The following is a 22,355-nucleotide window of genomic DNA, read 5'->3' as shown; positions in this document are numbered from 1 at the left end:
ATTAGTTGAAAAAAAAATCAATAGTTACAAGCATCGATCTATTTATCTCCCCTTCATTTTTCTTTAAGCCAAACACCATATGTAGCTCATTTCAAATGCAAGGGAAAAAAACAATCATTTCCTGGAACTTGTATAAGGCCTTATAATATATCATTGCCCAGCATGATACAAATGCATGCCCTTTGAGTAGACCCTGAAAGGCATGCTGAGGTCTCCTGTGTGGCAAGCATTGTTTAAAATGTCCTTATTCAAACTGTCATTTGTTTAGAAGACATGTTTATATTTACCAATACACTGCTAAATGGACAGAAGCAGGAGATGAGTATAAATAGATGATGATACACTATTCTCATACAAAATAAAAGCTTACATATTGTACACAGATCATAGAGAAAATGACTCCAATTCTTTTCAGGAAGGTATAATTATACAGACAACTGCCTGATAACTTCTAAGTAAATCAATCATTTCTTAAGTATCACATTGTGCACCAAATAAAATAGAAAGTTCATGTAATTATGGCCAAAAAAATATTTATAGATTTGAGCTGCGCTGTAACAACGGGGAATCATAAAGCTAACCTCAACTTTCCTTGCAGGAAAAATGTCATTTAAGTCCAAGAGAAAAAGACAAAAGAGATCGTCCAACTACTAAGCAATGTTTCCGTTGTAGTGTAGATGGAAAAAAAAATTCCATTTTATAGGTGAGTAATCTGAGGCAGATGTTAATTGACTTTCCCACAGTCACTAAGCTAGCAAGTGTTTGAGGTCACATTTGAACTCAGGTCTTCTTGTCTCTAGGTCCTGCACTCTGTCCAGTGCACCCACCTATAAAAGGAAGGAGTGGGATTAGATGATCTCTGCTGTCCCTTTCGGTTTTATCCTATGATAAATTGTTTTCACTATTATCCTCTCCAAATTTTATTCTTTCCCTTCCATCTACACTACAGATTTGTCCATAAAGTTAATTGAAAAAATTCAGAGCAAAAGAATTCCACTGATGTGATTAAAAATCTGGAGAAAATGACTTGGAATGAGTGACCTATGAACATTAATTAAAGCATTCAATGTAATTAAACTTCCTCATTCATGGCATGTAGTAAGAAAGCAGAATGAGGACTGGTAAAAATAATATATATATATATGTAAATATAAGTCAGAATAGCCCCTCCCCCCATCATATTTGATAAACTAAGCAGAAAAAAACAGGACTTTAAAACTAACACTTAAACTGAAGTGACGTTTCTGATCAAAGTCAGAAACTCCCTATCACTTCAGGTAAGGGTAAAGATTTCTTGAAAGAATTGGCCTTGGCTCTCATGTGGAAAATAAGTGCATTTTACCCTTTTACTAAAATTAGTTATGCTTGTATTTATGAACATTTATCACAATCATATTTAACGAAATATAGAGAGATCAAAAAATTGTATTAACTATTTCGATGCTAATGTAAGTTTTTCTATCAGAATTATTTCCAAGGAATGCCAACTGAATATTTCATGCCACCAAATGTTTCTTAAACCAATAGCCTTCCCCCTCTCCTGACCAATTTTGGATGGCTTACCAAAATTTCTTGGTCAATTACCACAAGTGAGTATTATGAACAGGGATGTTGCAAGGAGATGCCTGGCTCAGAGCTGATCATTCTGAATCTACAATAGTCAATTAATGAATGTCTAGCCTTTGTTAAAACACCTTTAATAATAAGACAGGTGTCACCGGTAACTCTTTCCATTTTTTGACATCTCTAATTGTTAGAAAATTCTTGCTTATATTCAGGAAGCTGAAATCTGTCTCCCTGTCACTCTCTGTCATTTAGTCTGAATTTTGACCTCTAGAACCATGAAAAAAAATCTTTCTGCTAGATGCCAACGACTCATTGGTGTATCCTAGAACACATCAATGGCTCCATGGATAGGACTACTGTCAAGTTTTAATAAAGAGGCAATCTGACTGAATTTCATTTCATTTTCCTTACTTTAATACTCTTTTGGTTGAGCAAGAAATCTGGAACAAGGCCAGCTTTCACTTCATTTTTGAGATAGCTAAAATCTAATCGGTTCTACTTCTTTATCACTCACTGAATAGCTCACTTGAAAACTGGGTCAGATTAAGCTTATGACTTTCAATGTAGGAAAACAAAAAGCTGTCCTCATAATATTGGTTTGTTAGAGATTATATTTTGTTTAATGGTGTCTTGGGAATTCCAATTTCTATCAGTACCACCAGTAAGTGTGGCTGTTAAGTACCACCCCATATGCTAGCATATAGTACCTAGGAATTTCTTTTATTCTTTCCCTTATATGGGAAATGGGAGGAACAGTACAAAATAAAGAAGGAGAAATGAAGGCATTACAGTATCTCTGAATTTTAAATCATTAAGAAGAATAGAATGACTCTTCCACTTAACTGACAATATTCTCCGAACATAACAAATCTGTTCATTTCGAAGAGAATCTAATTTAATGGCAAAAGTAGAAAAATACTACTCTATTCACATGCAAATTATTAAATCACATCTGAACACTGGTTTTGCATAAAGAGAATGAAAGTTAATGTCATAGGGTATTTGCTAATTTTAGCCTTAAAGGCAAATTTTAATTTCTTTTCCTTTGATCTAGTAGAGGTAAAACATGAGAACACTTTAGACACAAAAGTGTATGTTGAATTTTGACTTTCCAAAAGCATATTCAGAATTCAACTTGACCAAAAAGTAGTTTAGTATATAGAAAATTGGCTTCAGGGTCAGGTTGAAGTACTGCCTTGCACACAGACTGCCTATGTGGTCCTGGGCAAGTCACTTTTAACCTCTCAATTATCTAGGCAACCTTGCAGAGAAATTGTCACACAGCATTGGTAAAAGAAATTTCCTAATCTAACATTTACTTTAGCATTGCAATCACAGGTCTAGTCCCTCTTCATCTAGGTTGAGCTACCAATGCAAAAACATATTCATGCCTACTGATATGGAAATGTAGCATGTAGAGTGGGGAAAGAACTTTGGGATCATTACATACAGCACTTAATTTTCCAGAGGAGGAGGCCAGGGTCTAGAGAAAGCAAGAGAATGACCCAAATTCACATAAATAGTAAGTGGTATCATTAGAATGCAAATATCCAAATACAGTAGAGTGCATTATCTCTACAATTAAATGGTGCATTTTTTTCAAACATCTGGGTATAGTTGGCACATGGCAATAAGCATCTCCAGCATCTCTTAAGGTTTCTCTATTGTCATTAATTAGACATGTGAAGAACGTATAAAAAGGAGGCAAATGCAAATCCACTATTTTAAGTAGATAGGAAGGAGCTCTGCATTCCAGGCAATTTAAAGTTACAAGGCCTTTGTAGGCCATTATAAAAAGTTAATAATAAAGGAGTTGCACTTTAGCTATGAACCAAAAAAGCTACACTATAAGAGCAAAAAGAAAGGCAAAATAGATGGGAAAAAATTTGCAAAGATCAACTAAAATGTAAACCCTAATGTGGACATGCAGCCTCAGTGAACAGGTCTTTTGGGCCTCTCTGATACTTATTTAACCATATCATTCACAGGTTAACAATAAGTCTGAATAGTTCCAGGTTAGAACTAGGTACTAGAGAAGATATTAGGAGAATCGCTAATCAATTAACTCTTTCAGTTCCAGAAAAACAAGGAATTTCAGGGCCAGGCTACCCTGAAGACCAATATCCAGCTTACATAAGGTTATAAAACAAAGATGTTCTGTTCATTGGAGGTCATATAGTAAACAAATGGTAAAGAAAGGATTCAAACCCAGCTCTTGCTCCATGCTCAGGACTTTTTCTAACAAATAATATTCATACAGAATGTATCATGGGAAAGAAGTGTCACTAGGCTTAGAGAAAGATGGTCTGGGTTCCAATTTCAGCTTTGTCCCTTACTAGCTTCCTAAACAAGTCTTCACTGTGCGGTAGCTCTGGGTTGAAAAATAACACATCTTGCTATAATCTAAAGTTCCAGATTTTGCTGTCATGAAATTATTGTTTTTTAGATGAGAGAAATAGTAAGTACTGAAAAAATAATGTATTAAATTCATAAATACATTAAATCCATAAAATTACTCCATCCAAATTTATTCTGCTACTATGTTAGGGAGGGAATATACTACTTCTATGTAAAAAAATATTGAGGGAACCTTCATTTTGATTGTCTAAATGTATTAAAGTGTTCTGCAGAGTAGTATTTAATTGTACATGCATAAGTGTAAGAAAAAAAAATCAGTCAATGGTTTTACTTTCCTAAATTCTTTATTCCTGACTTCCTCTTGGATCTTCATGTCTTATATATCCATTTTAATTCTTTCATACTGTAGCTTCTGTTTTTGTTATTATCTTATATTTTATTCTCCTTTTTCGTACCTTGGTTTCTTTTATTTTTTTCTGGATGATCTTCTACCTGTTTCAGAATTGCATCTGTCTATTCTCAGTAAGTCATTTTTACTAGAACTGAATAAATCAAGAGAAAGAAGAACGAGGGATAAAATATCTCATTTGAAACATTCTATTTTTCCATATAATTTAATAGAATAAAAAAATCTGGCCTTTTTATGATTTTATCTCATTTGTTATCTTTTTCTTTTGCAAAAAATGTAAATGTTTGTGTTAAGACTAAACACTTCATGGATCACTTTTTTAAAAAATCTGTTTTAGTTTCAAAATTAATCCTTTACAATATAAAGCAAGCCAGGAAGACTTGTGTCATACACTGGCGGGATAATCTAGGCAGCCCTGTAAGACTACAATTTGGAGAGAATGTGCTGACCTAGATCAGTAAAAGGAGTTTCTACATGGGGGAGTTCACTGCATTCAGGACACCAGGTCTATTTCCCATCCTTGTCTTTTTCTAATACAATGTTTAGTACTAGGAGAGAGTGAATATCAGCTCTCTCCTTTGCATTCTACTATTCTAATTTCTCTAGCTACCTAGTAAAATGCTGATGTAAGCAACATTTGCCATGGAATTATCTATTATTACTCCAGATATTCAATTTTAAAATACATACATTTCCTCAGATATCTTTCAAAATAATCTTTTGTATCTATGACATATGTGCTATAACTCAATTTAAAATTTAGTTACATATCTAATGCCAATATTAGCAAATAAATTCTAGCATTTCTCTAAGGAAGTCAGTTTAATGTCAACTCTTGGAAATGTACTTATTTGATGACAGTCTTATCGCTAAATAAGCATCATTAATATCCATCAATTATTAATACTTGAAATGTGTGGAAAATATGTATCTAAATACAATTAATGAAATAAAATGTTACTTAGAACATCAATAAATTAATATCAAGATCAGCTATTTGGGATTTGACTTTTAACCATAGGTTGGGCTTTACAGGTAATATGTATAAATAATGTTAGTTTTAAAGTAAGCATTTAATATAGTCTTATTTTTTTCTTTTAATCATTTTAATGGCATTCTGAATCTCAATTTTACTAGAACTGAAGGTGCCATTTAGCAATTACCAATCTTTATAAGTAAAAGGTCAACTTGAAAGACTTCACTTACATGAGTATAAAAATGAGTGCATTAAATAAGACACACTTGCCATAAGAGAAGTATATTCTTGAGAAATAAAATATCAAAAATAAGTAATTTACCTTATCTCTAAGTGGGACCAGCGGTATGTATGTTCAAAGAAGAAATAACAAAATATCTATTGTATTTCTATTTCTCATTAGATTACACTTGATTTTCATCCTGGGTAATGATTTCTTTAAGTAATATAACCATGAAATCAGTGCCTTTCCAGTAATTACTTCACTTGGAACGCTTTGAAGATAACATTTAAAGAAAAGTATTACCAAGCAGAGAATAGAGGTTGTGTGCTTAACCTCATGAAGGGATGCAGAGATTCAAGTGACGCAGAGAGTTGATGGTGGACAGGCCAGAAACTAGAATTTTTTTGTTATAGGTAACTATATTAATGGATAAGAAGAGGAAAATTCATGGTGAGTAGTAAGTTATAGCTTCTAAAGAGCGCAGTAGTGGATTCCATTAGACCCATTTCAATTAAATCCTAGTAGGCAAACCAATCACCTGGTATCACATTCAATCAAAAGTATTTACTGTAATTCACCAATGTAAAACAAGTTATCATCTCTGGGCACTAACATAGGATTACTTGTACTTTAAATGATTTATACAAGTTGGGATCCAAAGAAGTCCTGCTACTTAAATGGTAACCAAGTTTGATGAGTGAATACGCTACTGAAGTCAAAGATTGTCGCTACTGCTTTTGCTGGGCAAGTAAAACCAATCTCATTTTGCACATTCAATGTCTTAAATGGAGCTTGACAGAATAACTTATTCCATCCAATCACCATCATTCTTGCTTTCTTTTTTAAAAAAAATCTACATTCCAGCTGAAAGGTTGTTTATTTATAGCTTAGTAAGAGTCCTAGATAGCATATCAGTTAGGGCAAACCTGCATTTAAGATGAATACTATGCAAGAACATTAGTTTTAATAGAAGTGGGCCATCAAGTGTTTCATAAGGAAGCATCTGAAGCCTAAATATAACCAGCTATATTTCAAGACCTGTTTTATTGAATCTATCAAATAACATGCAATACAACTTTAGTTTGATGACCTTTGTTATTGATTCTATTAATTTCTCAACTGGATATCATCTAATGGAGAAAAATAAGAAATGCATTAAGGTGTTCTGAGCACAGAATGTTAAGGTGCCAATAGGAAAGAGAAAATGCATCTGAGTGGATAACCCTTCAGAATCTCATCAATGCAAGTTCCTAGGGGAAAAAACAATCCCCACTGGTTTATGTCCACTCTTTACCTACTAGTAGGCCAATATGCCATCATCATTAAATTTAATACCCTCATTAAAACACTCTAAAAAGGGGCAAGAAGTATAGTATGGTGCACATAGAGCTGATCTTAGAACCAGAAAGACATTGATCCAAGTCCTATCTTCAACTCACACTGGCCCTGTAACCCTAGTCAAGTCACTGCTCTATGGAATCCTCTAAGATGGTGGGTTCCTTGAGTAGAAATTCACAATACAAACTGTGCTTTACACAGTTTTGGAGAGTTGACTGTGGCAATAAGAGATGAAATAACATGCCTATGATCAGTCAGTTAGTATAAGGCAGAGTCAGAACTTGAACTCAGGTCTTCATGTCTCTAAAACAGAGGTTCTGCCTACTACACCTTTAACATATACATAAATAGGTATGTATGCACATAAATACATGTGTATATATGTGTGTACATACATATATAGGCATACATACCTGTATCTATGTATATGCTATATGTCATGAATAGGTAAACAGATAGATATACACATAAACATAATGTCAGGGTATGTTGGTCCTGTATAGAAATGTATTTATACATGTACACGTATGTGTATTTACAAATGTGTATTATGTAGACAGGTTTTACAGGATTAAAAACAATTTAGATTTATGTATTTTGAATAAATATGTTTATTTCTATAAGTAATATATCTGGATAAGTAGATCAGCATAGATAAATAGATCTATCAATAGATACATATGTGATACTTATACTCATTTTCTAGTAGTCATCAGTTATTAAATACCCACTTGAATTGTGAAGGTTATAATTTTATGCCAAAGTTTTTTGGTTTGGTATATCTCCCCTCCATTTGCCAATTGAGAATTATATTTGGCTTATCAAAGATGAGAAACATGCGCACACAGAGCTCAGTATAGAAAATTGCATTAAAGACTGAATGGCAAAAATCTCTTCTGTTGATTTGATGGTGCAATTCTAATCAATGACTTTTTGCCAGTACAATAGAGCATTAAGAAGAGACTTAGAGATAGTAAGAACATGAGCCAGGGACATCTGACTTTGCTTTTGCTATGTTTTGAATAAATGGAGTTTTCTTTTCCAGTAATGTCTGTCTGGTACATTTCACGATACCACCATATGAAATCATAATTAAACACCTCTAGAAATTAAAAGCTCTATCACTAGGTACTGTGAAATCCCCTAATTACCATGGCCTCATAAAACTCAATCTTTATCTTTCCTTGACTTCCCCAGGCTTCAGTGCACAGAAATTAGAACTCTTCACCAAAGCATGGGTATGAAAAACCATTTCAGCACTTAGATGATGATGATGAAAGGACTACAGCAAATTGAGTTCGGTTCTCCTCCAGTAAGTTGGAACATTGACAACACACTCTCATAGGCACAGAGGGGAAAGCAACTCCTCTAAATGACTGTTGGCAGAAGGGCATTGTTACATCTAATTTAAGGACCACATCCTCTTGCTATCTTGGACTTTGAGGTCAAAGATTGCATGGATACAGTTTCCTTAGGCAATGTCACAGTAATACAAATTCACAGAAAGAAAGCGGATTCTTTTCTTCTGTTTCTTTATTCCTCCCTCTTCAGATTAAGTCACCTACTGACAATTAGGTGTCTCATAAAATACCCTTGACTTTTCTGCTCCCCTAGAGCAGACAGGAGAAGGCAGTCTGGTTGATACTATAAAACAAAAGACAAAACTAGAAGCAAGCTTTTCACCCATCCCCCAAATGGTATATGACAGAAAAAATAGAGTTGGTCATTTCAATATAATGCATTAACATTCTGATCCAAACATTTCTGTATTTTATATTTATATTCTTAAGTAACACAGTTTCAACCAAAAATGAAAGTATTGCCTTCATCTAGCCCTGATGATCATAAAACAAGTAAAGAGAGATGTTTCCTTTCTTTTTAAAGTGATTTTCCTAGTTATTCTTTGCCATCAATTGAACTACCTTATTATAATGGTTTTAGATACTGTTTTTCTTGTGGAATATTTGTTCAAAGCAGAATACAAATTATTCACTCTCTCATGGATTTGATGATACATGTAGGCTGAAGCTGCCTTCTATCATCACCTGTAACGTTTTTAAAATACTTTTTAAAAATTATCCAAAAGGCTGTTCATCCAAGGTATGCATGTGTTCATCTGAGCAAGTGGTATTTAGCTAAAGACTGACATGCTGCAAGTAGTCTTCTAAAATAAGCAGTCTATTCAATGCATAAAATTTTATTTAAAATATCATTAAAATAGTAGTACTTACACAATTTCATCATTCTGGAATTCCAGCTCTCCACAGGTATCCTCAAAGTCCTCTCCTCCACCACGAGCAGACCCTTCAATTGTTTTGTAGGGAACGATAACATTTCCTCGTGCTCCAGATGTTCTTAACACTTTGACCTCCATGATGCCAATACTCTCACTCACATGGGTCACAGGTTCCTCAAAGGTAAAGATGCCTGCATGGTCGTCATCAAAAATAGTGACAGTGGCAGTAGAGGGAGAGCCCAGGCAAGCAAGGGTTGCAATGTGATTGGCCTCCAGAATTCCATCTTCTGATGCCTCTGATGTCACTTTGACGTTGCTGAGGTGCACATGGAAGTTCTCATCTTCTTCAAAAATATCATCATCAATGATACCAACACGGATTTCCTTTTGAGTCTCTCCAGGTTTGAAGACCACAGTACCTTCAGTGAATTCATAATCAGAGCCCGCATTGGCTGTGCCATCTTCTGTTCGGAAGTCAACAAAAACAGTATTGGTCAAATCGCCACCTCTGCGGATAATGGTGAGGGCCACTGTGCCACAGTTCTCAAGACACTGATAAGTCCCCTGCTCAAAATAGATCTTACTGACTGGATCATTTTCTGCCACTTCCGTATTGACTTCATGCATGCTGACAGCCTTTCTGGCCTGGTCTGCAGCATGTCTCTTTAAAATATTGCCAGCTCCAGTCATCAGACGTGTAGCCTGGATACGATAGAATGCACGACTCTTCTGCTGCTGACTTAGGACTTGGTAGTTGGCTAATTCTATTAACTGCTCAATTTCCTTTTCTGGGTGTTTCTGTTTCAACTCCTTCAGGATCCTGGCCATTTCTCTCCTAGCTTCTTCATCATCTTGGTCTCTCTCATCAACTTCCAGAACGAGAGCACCATCCAAGAAATTATCGACATGAGAGTTGACCACTTTCCCATCCATTTCAATTTCAGCTTTGGAAGAGGGCCTGTCTCCTTCATGTTCAATGATCATTCCCCTTTGCTTGCCAGCTCGATACCTCTTATAGACATATTTGTAAAACAGAAGCCTTCTGTCTGCAACCCAAGCAAATACAACACAGATGGGGAAGAAGAAGAAAGTAAGCAAGCCTTCCCAGACTTCTACAACCCCTGGTGATATAACAGATAGAATCATATAGAGCCAGGTATAGGCAAAGATGCTCCACGCAGCAGTCACGAAGAACACTCGCAAATGTTTAATCTTCCTTGTCTCTCCATCAGGAACCACATAGACACAGAGAGCTATGATAATAAACATATTGAATGCAGCACTTCCAACAATGGTGCTGGGACCAAGATCTCCAGCAGTAAAGTTATGGCCACAAACTTCAATCACAGAAAGAAGGATCTCAGGTGCTGAGGAACCCAAAGCCATCAATGTTAGGTTGGAAACTGTCTCATTCCAAATCCTCACTGTGGTCTTGGTGGTCTCTCCATTGGGCTTTTTTATGGTTATTTCTTTTTCTTGGGACGTGATGACTTCTATTGATGACATGAATCGGTCAGCAATGATAGATACCCCCAGGAACATGTAGACCATGGCCACAAAATACACAGTAGCTCTAGCAATTTTATCTCCAAAGGAAGGATCTTGGGGCTCCCATATGGGCAAAATCACACCTTTCTTACAATAATAAGAGCCAGTACATTCATTTGTCTCATTTCCAGTTCCTTCACCTTCAGTCTCAGCACTTATTTTGTCCAGATGGAAAAGCAAGAGAGCCACAGTGCTTAATAAATATCCCAGTGGAAGGGTCTGCGAATGACTTAATTTCATCATGGTTGCTGCTTGGAGAAATTTCCAACTGTCTCAACCTACACACAGAAAATCAGGGAAGGGGAAAAGAGATCAGATAACTTCAGATAAGCCAATCCTTTTTTCTATCACTGATTTGTGTATAGCTAACAATCACAAATCCTTTATTGAGTTACTCTTCTAGGAGTCATCAGTTATTAAACAGTCAATTTTTAAAAGATGGATTTTCCTCCCAGGGCTTGCTGATTACTCTAGAATTACAGTTGACTTATCAGAAATGAAAAGTACAATAATAGTCTTGCCCCATTGAATGCACATTTCTGTATATTAATAGATAATAAGAAAATTTTTGAAGCATTAAATAATTCTCCCTAGTTCATGAAAGTGAATCTCTCCCTCCCACCCCTCATTTTTGGGTTAGCATATCATTGTTCAGCAGCTTTAGCCAAAATCCTTGTTTAAATTGTTGCTTTGAAATTTGTACATTTGGGGAAAAGAGGAATCTATGGACACAAAACCTGATGGGAAGCCTAAATTTGGATTCTACCTTGTGCTGTGTGTCACTAAAAAACAAAATCCTTGATGATCTAATTTTACTTGAAATGCAGTGAAACATACCAGTCTGTCTGTGATCAAAACTATGTCTTTCTTTAAAAAAAAACAGACAATAAACTACAGCTTCCTTTCAAATAAAGATTGAAGTGATGTGATATTTCAAAAAATTAAATAGAATTTGCAAAACATGCTTTGAACAAATACCCATTTCCTCCTGATTTTAGTAAACACTGGTATCATGCCAGATTAGCAGCTGGGCATCAGGGTCTCCCTTCATTGCCAGCTCTACATATATCTACATAGTCAACTTTAAAAGCTGTGGATCCTCAATCAGAGAGAGAAAAGGAAGATCCATGGTCCCCCAGTTTAGTTGTCGTACAGCACATGGGCCTGACACACTGTAAAATCATTATTGCCAGCTATAAAATGATGTTTATATACTAGTGCTATATTTTCCATGGTCATTCTGGAGAGAGAGAGAGAGAGAGAGAGAGAGAGAGAGAGAGAGAGAGAGAGAGAGAGAGAGAGAGAGAGGGAGGGAGGGAGGGAGGGAGGGAGGGAGGGAGGGAGGGAGAGGGAGAGATGAAATGACACAAATCATTCAGGAGTAATAATTACAATCTAATTCATATGTGGGGCTTAGAGAGAGGAGCCACAAAGTAAATATATATTGAAAACAGTTAGAGGTATGGAAATCAAGTCACTAAAAGATAGAATGACTTAAATATCAACTCAATTGACTCAGCAACCACAGTTATGTGGGTAAGCACCACTTTCCTATGCCATCTAAAAATCCATGCTGGAACCATAAACTACCCCACTAAGCTTTTGCTTTGAGGACCTAGGGGAAGAGATGCCTAGGAGACAAGGCTCAATAGGGCAACATCATGGAAGGATAGCAAGGATAGTTCATAGCCTGATAGACCCAGGGACAGATTATATAACTCAGAGATGACCCAGTTGCAGTCCTGTTTCAGACCAAACCCTTTTCAACCTTTTGCAGAGTGTGAAATAGAATTGGAGGAGTTTTCTAGATATTTTGTTTAGGTCAAAACCTAACTTTCCCTTCACTTGTCCTGTCAGCTCACAGACAAGTATCTCATGCCTACCCCATATTTGACCCTCTTTCCCTCCAAGATCTTTGTATAAAAACTTCCTCAGGGCTCAGGTGTGTCCCCAGGTCTAGACGTTCCAAATAAATGCATTTATCTCATCTCATCTGGCAGAATGCCAGGATATTCTGGAGCTCTCTTGGGGATATTCATTCATTATACTTTAATCCATCTATGATATGAGACCCATCATTTTTCACCACTTTTTCACATGTTAAAAATAAGATCATGAAAATTTTGGAATCCAAAGTAGGTTGGATAAGAGCCCTACCCCAAACTAAAAGTGGAATTTCCAAAATGGTTTAGATGTGCTAAAGGACTTACTTGAAGCTCAAAGGAACTGGGTCAGTTAGTAAGTGTAAAGGGAGGACAAAGTCTAGACTGCTCCATGCCTATTATGAAGCAGATCTTGTTAAAAACAATACTATGTGACACCCCAGGTTTGTAATGTTGAAAGATAACAAAGGTAAAGTAATAGTATACACTAGAAGAACAACATCTAATATGCTTTCAGCTTTGTTATTAAGGAAAAGAGTCAAGATTGGTGAATCTTCACTCCTTTCAAGTTGCTGTCCTTAGGAATTCAGATAGCTAGCCTGCCATTCATTCAGACTGTATTAGTAGCTACTGTGCGTCAGGCAGAGTAGATTTTGAGTATAGAGAAACAAAAAGGAAATAGCGGAAGACTACATAGCTTTTATATTTCTATCTTCTGACACATAGTAGGAGATTAATAATGTGAATTCCTATAATGTGAATTCCTCAGAACCAGGAGAATGGTATATAAAGACAATAGCATTGTTAAGATAAATATGGAAGACTTAAGAATTCTAATCAATTCAATGACTGACCGCAACTCTAGGGTACCAATGCTAAAAGAATGTCTCTTGGCGGAGAGATGAGGGACTCACGATGCAGAATGAGATATATACAGGTTTGGAAATACCAAGTATGGGAATTCATTTTGCTTTACTATATTTATTACAAGGATTTTGATTTTCTTTTCCTATTATTGGAGTAGATAGTTGGAGGGAGAAAAAGAAATATTTGTTAATTTTAAAAGAAAATCATTTTTTTTTAAAAAAGAAACTGTCATTTGGAAATAATTTATAAATGTTAAAAAACTGTATTTTAAGAAAAGGAAAAAGAAGGGAGAATGTTTTTAAAAAGAAAATGCCAGTGGTATTTCTGATCTCTTTTGAAGCATGCAGGGGATGGTTGGGGAATAACCTTCTATTTTGCAATGTAGGCTAGTGAGTTACTAGAAACAATTACTATTCCAAAGTTAGTTACTAATAACTAATTGCTGTCCCTATTTATGTCTACATGGTCAACACAATCTAAAAGATCCACATTATCAATCTCCCTGACTCTCATCTGTCACCTCATAAATGGATGCCACTGCTTATAAGCTCACCAGGTAAAGAGAGGTCCATCAAAATCCATCACCACTGCTAGAAAAAACAACTCAAGGAATCCTACCACAACTGTATTTTGACTTAAAAACTTAGAAGATTTAAAGCTGAAGGGCACTTTAAAGAGTGTCTAATCCAAATGCCACATTTCATCAATGAGTAAACTGAGGACCAGAGAAGTGAACTGATTCGCCCAAGGTTTACACAGATGGCTGGTGGCAGATGTGAGATTGGTTGCCATGCTATACCATTCCCAATCCAATTCATCCTCTACTACCTCCCTAGATTTGGGGACCTAGTTATCTCCTTGTCTTTTTGTAGATAAATTTTTGAAGCAGGCTCAATAGATGTGGAAAGAGCTACTAAGAGCACTATATATCCAAATTCTAGTATAACAGGTGGCCTGCATTTCCGAGGTAGAGGCAGGGGAGAGAACAGGAGACTGTCCACTCCTCTTCAAGAACGTGTGTATGTATGTATGTATGTATGTGTGTGTGTGTGTGAGAGAGACAAGACAGACAGACAGACAGACAGACAGACCTTGATATCTCTTCTAAAATCACTGGGCCTGAAAAATTGGCACTTTCATGGTTTCTATCCCAGGCAATTCCTATCAAGTATCAGGTTAAAGTATGGGTTCAGAATTCTCCCAATTCTCCTCATAAATACATATTTCTGTGAACACTGAACAAGAAGTATTAGAATGGAATGGCTGAGCATATTTTGGTCTGTTGCCTCTTTTTCTACCCATTATATGACTTTGATCAGTCATGATTTAGTTTTTCCATATCAGGTATTCTTAACTGTTTTTTGTGTCATGGACCCTTTGGCAAGCTGGTAAAACCTATAGAATCCCTTATAATAATGTTTTAAATGTATAAGGTAAAATATAGGAGAATGGAGAAGACCAAGGATATTGATATGCAGTTACTAAAACATGGGTGGGGGTGGGGAATTCATACCCTTCAGAGTAAGAACCTCTGCTCTACAAAAAGGAAACACTGACTACTTTAGGACTGGTTCTTGAGGGATGACAGCCAAGTGGATGGTGGGATGCTTCCATAGTCTGAATGCCTCAGGGCTATGTTACCAGGTGTGTCACACTTGCTCTTTGCTTAACAACAGTCCATCTTTAATTGAGAGCAGATGGCAAGATGGCAGAATCCAGAAATAACTACAAAGAAGGACCTTATGTAACATGAGCAATAAATATGATTGATCAGGTGTGTCATCGGTATGGTACATGGGAAAGAGTATTTTCAGCAGAGTCAGAGGACCTGGGTTCCATTGCCACCTCTGATGCTTAGTAACTATGTGACCTTGAGCAAGTCACTTAACCTCCCTGGGACTCAGTTTACCCATCTGCATAATGTAAGAGATTGGGACTACATAAGAGCTGCGGTACCTTTTAGTTCTTAATCTATGATCCCTGCACTTTTATGATTTCCCCTCAAACAATAGCTCTATTCCGGTAATTATCAATTAGTATTGGCCTGGGGCATTAGACAAATAATGCTTATTTACATCCCTTATACAATTCCACTCCTAACACAAGTTATATTTTGACCTCATATCCAAAGTTTTTCAAGAGAACTGATGATTGATGGTTATGGTTCAAATTATCCATATGTTAGAATAATTAACTCATGACTCCTGTCAGACCTTTCCTCCTGCTTCTATGTAATCCCAGGTGGTCTTAAGGACCATAGATACTAGGTTAGATTTGAACTCAGGAAGATAAGTCTTCCTGACTCCAAGCCTGGTACCCTATCCACTGCACCACCTAGCTGCTCCTATACCATCTATTTCAGGACTGTCATGTATCTTACTACTTGTATATGAGGACAATGGGCATAAAGCCTGTAAGGATGGATCTATATAATGCCCAAGCAATCTCTGTATTAAAGAGGGGCCTTCTCAAAAGAAGTCAGCTCTTCTTTGTTTAGAATCCATTATTTTTTTTTCACTTAATGAGAGGAAGGGCACCTAATATTGATTTTATTAACAATTTATATGACTAGAAAATTCTTATTCTCCATGATAGGTCATAGAGAAGACTTGCTTGACCATGTTTTCCAATGAAGGTCATCTTTGGAGAACATAAACCTATCCAACTGTGAATGAACAAAAAGTAAGCTGAAAATAAGGTGACCTGCTAATCTTTTGCTCTTTTTGAAGTCATTTGGAGATTCTCTTCCTAGCCTTCTTAGATCAGCTCTGCATAGAACACAGAGCAAAATAAGTACTCAGCCAGTACCATCTACAAGAAATCATATCACTGCAATGTTTCCTGATGACAGATGTCCTTCTCAAATGGAAAATAGCTCTATTGTTAGAGACAAGTATTATATCCTGGGCCCTACCAGGTCCTTTGTTCTATCTGTGGATTAATCTAATGTGTTTTCCTCAGTTAAGTTCATCAAGACCATGTTATTTTCTCCACCAATATAAAGTCTCAAAAAAATACTTTATATTAATCATGCTGCAGGGAACAGAGATGATCTCTTCAGGGGCCCGTATGATGAAATTTGACATCAGTCCAAAGTTCTGTAATAATTTCAGGGTCATACTGTTTGGCCAATGGATAACATAAAGGAAGTTCAGATATGAGAAAATGAGAGTGAGGGATAGAAGGAGAAAGAGAGACTGAGACAGAGATACAGAGAAAGAGACAGAGATAGAATGACGGAGTGAGATAGAGAAATAGACTCAGAGACAGAAACAGACAGATGAAAACACACACAGGTAGAGATAAAATTAGACAAAGGTAGATACAGAGAGAGACTCGAGAGATATAGAAAGAAAGAAAAAGAAAGAGAGCAGGGTTAGGGAGGACTAATATTGTCAAGTAATGGTTACCTAGAATCAAAATAACAATCCAATCTATTTTCAAGACTCTAAAAAGAGTTGCAAACTCACAAATTCTCAGTTCCTACCACAAATTTCCTGTGAAATGTTAGTACTGTTTCTTCAAACTAACAAATGGGAAAACAATGAAGCAAGAATGCAGAAGTAACTCATCATGGGCAGAATTTTAGCTTTTCCCTGACTTCCAAGACCACTAGATCACAGTATGTTTCCTAGAATGGCTGACAGTCAAGGGAATTACTGACATGTATGAACTATCTTACTTGGCAAAGCACACCCGTTTAGACAATCAGAACTAAAAAGCATATTTTTAATTGCCTGGGCCATTCATTGTATTTGCAGAGAAAGGAAGGGGAAAAGTAATTATATTGTGCCTAGTATGTGCCAGGCACTTTGCAGGGTGCTTTACAAATATCATCCCATTTGATCTTTATAACAATGTCGCAAGTTAGGGGTTGTTATTATCCCAGTTTTGGAAATGAGGAAACAAGATTAAGAGACATTCCCAGTATAACAGATAGGAAGTAGCGTCTGAGGCTGAATTTGAACTAAGACCTTCCTGCCTCCAGGTCCAGCACTCTATCCACTGTGTCCCTCAGCTACCTCATATTTATGTAACTGGAAGGGGCCAGAAAGCTCTCACTTCTCAGACTATGATACAGTAACAAATTTGAATTGTAGAAAGCTCATTGTGGAGAGGGGCCTTTATTAAATCTTCCCACACTCAGAGTCTTTCAGAGAATCATGTAAATAGTGACATAGATAAATCATAGGTTTGTTTGATAATAATAGATTTGGAGTTGGAAGATACCTAGGAGGTTATCTAATACAACATTCTCATTTAAAAATAAGGAAATTGAGGCACACAGAGGATAAGCGACTTTTCCAACATCACACAGATAGTAAGTGGCAGTCCCTGTATTCAAACCTAAGACCCTATTTCTACATCTATCTTTACTCTATACCATACTGGCTTCCAATGGTTGGGATAATAACTTGCAAACTCTACACTAGAGGGATAAGAATAAGTTTTCCATCCTTGGCTCTACACATCCTTTGATAGAGGATTGCCAAGTTTTTGGAATTTGAGGGTTACTGAAAAATTCTTCTACACAAAAATCTTTCCCTCATTCTATTACTAATGCTTAAATATTTCAGCTTTATTGATTCATTTATTTTGGTTTTAGCATTATCTTCTTCTAGTCTTCCTTTTTAAAAAAATGCACATGTTCCCAAGAGAAGAAAAAACACCGAGTTTCTAACAACTTTAAGCAAATTCATGTACTGGATTGGTTTTCTTCCCTTAAAAGGCAGGGCCCCAGGCAACCTAAAAAAGCACTGGAAGGATGAAAGAGGTTTCACCTATATTATAATTTTGCCAAGGGCAATTCCTCATTCACATAAGCAGAAATATACAATAAGCTTTGGAAAATGCCGTTTAACATACTGGTTTCAATACTGACTTTTTTTTTTTTCCATCTCAAAGTCTGTTGCGGATAAAACCAGACTATAGCCTATAGTCATACTTTTGGTAAAAATGAAAAAAAAACAACTAATGAAAATCAGGAAAGCTAGAATGATGAAAATAAATAAGCTTTCATTTTAACTGAAAGAAATGCTAAAAAAAATTCACAGTAAATATTTTCTTTGTATAGTAATTTTGCATTAATTTAATATAATATATTCATCAGGACAGAAACTTGCTATATGTATATATATATGTATTTTAAGTATATGTATAGATGTATAAATATAAGTATGGATTCATTTGCATATGTGTAGTGCATGTGTATATACACACATATATGTGTGTGTGTATATATGTACACATATACATATGTGTATATGAAGTTTCTATATCAATAATATTCTATAGGAGTAGAAACCTCAATTGAATCAAGCAATCAGAACCATAAAGTAGATGGGAATTTAATCAAATTCATAAAAATTAAGGTGCTTGGGTCATTGGATGAAGACAAGAAAACCATATGCATGTATACATACACATTTAAACACATATGTGCACATATATCCACATATATTTGTATGTGTATGTGTTTGTGCATGTATGTATACATGTACACATAGTCCTATACATCTATGCATACACTTATATTCCTTTCCTAGATATTTCATTTTAGGAATGTGTTCTATTTTGAGGTTGGCTATATTTGAACAAATATGGTATTTGAAATCCAAGGGAGGTTTGAGGTTGTCAAAGAATTTGAGAGTTAGAAGAAAACTTTGAGTGCCTCAGACCAAGGACACAGAGAATATGGTAAAGTCGGAGTTTTTTATGTAATTTGCTTCCTAGTCTTATGCTCCACCAAGCTAAATGTCTTCTATTCTGATCCTGCCTTTGGACAAGTAAAAAGCATTTACATTAAAATAAGTCTCATTTAAAAAAAAAAGTATAACGGGAAGAGAAACACTGCTTTCTGTATTATCCATGGGGCATCTCTTAGAATTAATGAGACTACAATTATTTCCACTCTTTATCTTAACTAGTGTAAGATTGTTTCTATTGTCTGCTTTCATGTTTTTGGCAATTGGAAGCACAAGCAAATTTTAATGCAAAATCCACTTTCATTCTCTATGGTAAGTATCTAATGATTCTTTTTATCTCCTCTCTAATTTGCTAACATCCAAGAAAAATACTGGGGAGCTGAACACAATGACAGACATTGCATGGGCCACTTTCCCTTGTCACTTAGTTACATCATAACATAGGGATTTTTTTTCAGAAGGAAAAGCCTTATTAATGTTGGGTTTGCAAGATCCTCAAGTTTCCCAAGTAAGTTTCCAAACATAATACCTGCAAGAAATTGAAATGCTCTTTAAATGAGGAAAAAAGTAGATCAAAGAAAAGTGAAAGATATCTAAAATTTGGGGACACTGAGTTCAAGGAAGACTCACTGTTTTTCCAAGTCATGATTTCCAGGAGTTCTTGTCCCTGAGAAGGTACCTTTGATCAGAACTGTCACCTTCCTTTTCAAGAGCCAACTGAACTCCTACCTCTTTCATAATAACCAAATTTTAGCACTGAAAAGAACATTCCCAATCATCTATCTATTCCAACACTTTTATTTTATAGACGAGGAAACTGAGGTCCAGAAAGGTTGCCAATAAGTAGTGCAACAGTGCATAGAGTTCTGGGTCTGAAGTCAGGAAGACTCATCTTTCTGAGTTCCTTAGACACTTTCTAGCTATGTGACCTTGGTCAAATCACTTAACCCTATTTGCCCCAGTTCCTCATCTGCAAAATGAGCTGGAGAAGCAAATGCAAACTACCCCAGTATCTTTGCTAAGAAAACCTCAAATGGGGCACAATGAGTCAAGAAAGACTGAGCAAAAACAACAAAAGTTAATCCGTCACATCATCTTTATGAAGGGAACTCTCTCCTACTACCCAGTAAGATAGCAAGGCATTTAAGCAACAGGTCCTTTATGTCCTGGCCACTTGTTTTGAGTAACCAGTAGATATTTAGGTTTTTTAATAAGCTATTTTAATGACTTAAAACTCTTCTGGATTTTCTCTCCACTCTGTTCCCTACCTGCTTCATATTTATATAACTAGAAGTGGCCAGAAAGCTCTCACTTGTCAAACTATGGTACAGTAATTAACGAGTATTTGAATTGTAGAAAGCTCATTGTGGAGAGGGCCCTATATTAAATCTTTCCATATTCAGAGTCACTTGGAAGACCATGTAAATAGTGGCATAGGTAAATAGTAGGTTCATTTGATAATAGATTTAGAGTTAGAAGATACCTAGGAGGTTACTAATATAACATTCTCATTTAAAAATAAGGAAATTGATTCCCAGAGAGAATAAATGATTTTTCCAACATCACCCACCAAGTAATTGATAGAGTCTGGATTAAAATGTAGGCCCCTATTTCTCTATCCATCACTCTTTTCACTATACCATACTGGTTCCTGATGATTGGGATGATAACTTGCTCATTCTACACCAGGAGGATAAGAAGTAGTTTTCCATTGTTGTCTTTACATATCCTTGGATGGAGGATTCCATTCACTACAAGTTTTCTCCTACTCATAGCTACCATGCCCGCAAGTAGTACCTTTTTCCTTTTTATTACAGAAGAAGAACCTGATAGTCATAAAAGTTAACCTTGATCAAAGTCCCATAGAGATCTAGAAAAAGAGAATAATTACTAAACTAATCAACAATAAATTATTAAACAAAGTGGGACTAGAACTTTATGTTTCTACAAAGGAAGGACTGGTCTTAAAACATTACTAACTACTAATGGGATGTTATAAAAGTCAGGCTTTCAGTACCCAGGAGAAATTATCCTGTGTAATAGAGTTAACCACTTATAACTCCCTTCAAATGTGTGGAAAAATGAGGTAATATTTGTACAATGCTGTGAGCTGACTCAAGAAGTTAGCAAAGACAATTCAAGATGGAAGCAATTCAAGATGGAGGAAGCCATGGAGGATGGTCATAGTAGTATACACTATTGATAGAGCTGTGAATTGACCTTATCATACTGGAAAACAATTTTTAATTATCTTATAAAAATGATTGAATTTGGGGAATGGCTGAATAAGTTGTAGTATATGAAAGTAATGGAATACTATTATTTTATAAGAAATGACGAGCAAGTAGATTTCAGAAAATCTGGAAAGTCTTACATCAATTGATGATGAGTGAAGTGAGGAGAACATAGTGCATAGCAATAGTAACACCGTGCTATGATCAACTGGATTGACTTCATTCTTCTCAGTAATACAATGATCCAAGAGTAAGACTAATGATGGAAAATTCTATCCACATTCAGAGAAAGAACTATGGAGTATGAATACAGATCAAAGCACATTATTTTCACTTTTTTTTGTAGCTTTTCCCTTTTGTTCTGTTTCTTCTTTCACAACATGACTAATGCAGAAATATCTGCATTATATTATATATTATTATATGTCATATATTATTATTTATTTATGATTTTATTATTATTATATATTATAATATATTATATTATATCATGTACATGATTACACATGTATAACCTAGATCAGATTGCTTTTCATCTTGGGGAGGGGAAAGAGAAGGGAAGGAGGGAAAAATCTGGAACTCAAAACTTATGAAAATGAAAATTGAAACTATAAAAATGTAAAATGAAGAGTTAAAAAAAGAAATACATATATTTTAGTTAATATATATCCATGTGGAATATGATATATGAGTGCATTTGTTTCATGTATTTCATTTTGCATGTATATGGTAAAGTTAATATAGCATTGCAGATTTATATGTTCAAAAAGAAAAAAAAAAGAAAAGTGACTGAATCGTTCAAATTCTTTGACCCCATGATACCTCTATATCCAAGGATATTAAGACAGGGAAAGAACTAATACGGAACAATGTATTCATAGATGTGAACTTTATGGTAGCAAAATGAAACAGGAATCAAAGTGAGTACACATTGTTTAAGGGAATGACTAAATAAAATGTGGTATATAAATTTAATGGAAAATTATTGTGCCTTACAAAACAGGGAAAGGTA

The 22,355-nt window shown here is 35.5% G+C and overlaps 1 protein-coding gene across 10 annotated transcripts in view; it reads right to left on the bottom strand.

Moving 5' to 3' along the window:
• The window catches only part of SLC8A1 (solute carrier family 8 member A1), a 471,207-nt gene that overhangs the window by 374,056 nt on the left and 74,796 nt on the right, over positions 1 to 22,355 (bottom strand). For all 10 annotated transcript variants that reach the window (XM_072635790.1, XM_072635789.1, XM_072635794.1 and 7 more), the window contains exon 2: positions 9,102 to 10,932. In XM_072635790.1, coding sequence (XP_072491891.1) covers positions 9,102 to 10,897 — 1,796 coding nt within the window. In that variant the 5' untranslated portion in view covers positions 10,898 to 10,932. The remainder of the gene's footprint in view (positions 1 to 9,101; positions 10,933 to 22,355) is intronic.

The sequence above is a fragment of the Notamacropus eugenii genome, chromosome 1 (genome assembly GCF_028372415.1).
Source record: "Notamacropus eugenii isolate mMacEug1 chromosome 1, mMacEug1.pri_v2, whole genome shotgun sequence".
Taxonomy (NCBI): Eukaryota; Metazoa; Chordata; class Mammalia; order Diprotodontia; family Macropodidae; genus Notamacropus; species Notamacropus eugenii.
The sequence above is the reverse complement of the archived record's forward strand: the minus strand, read 5'-3'. Positions and strand labels throughout refer to the sequence as shown.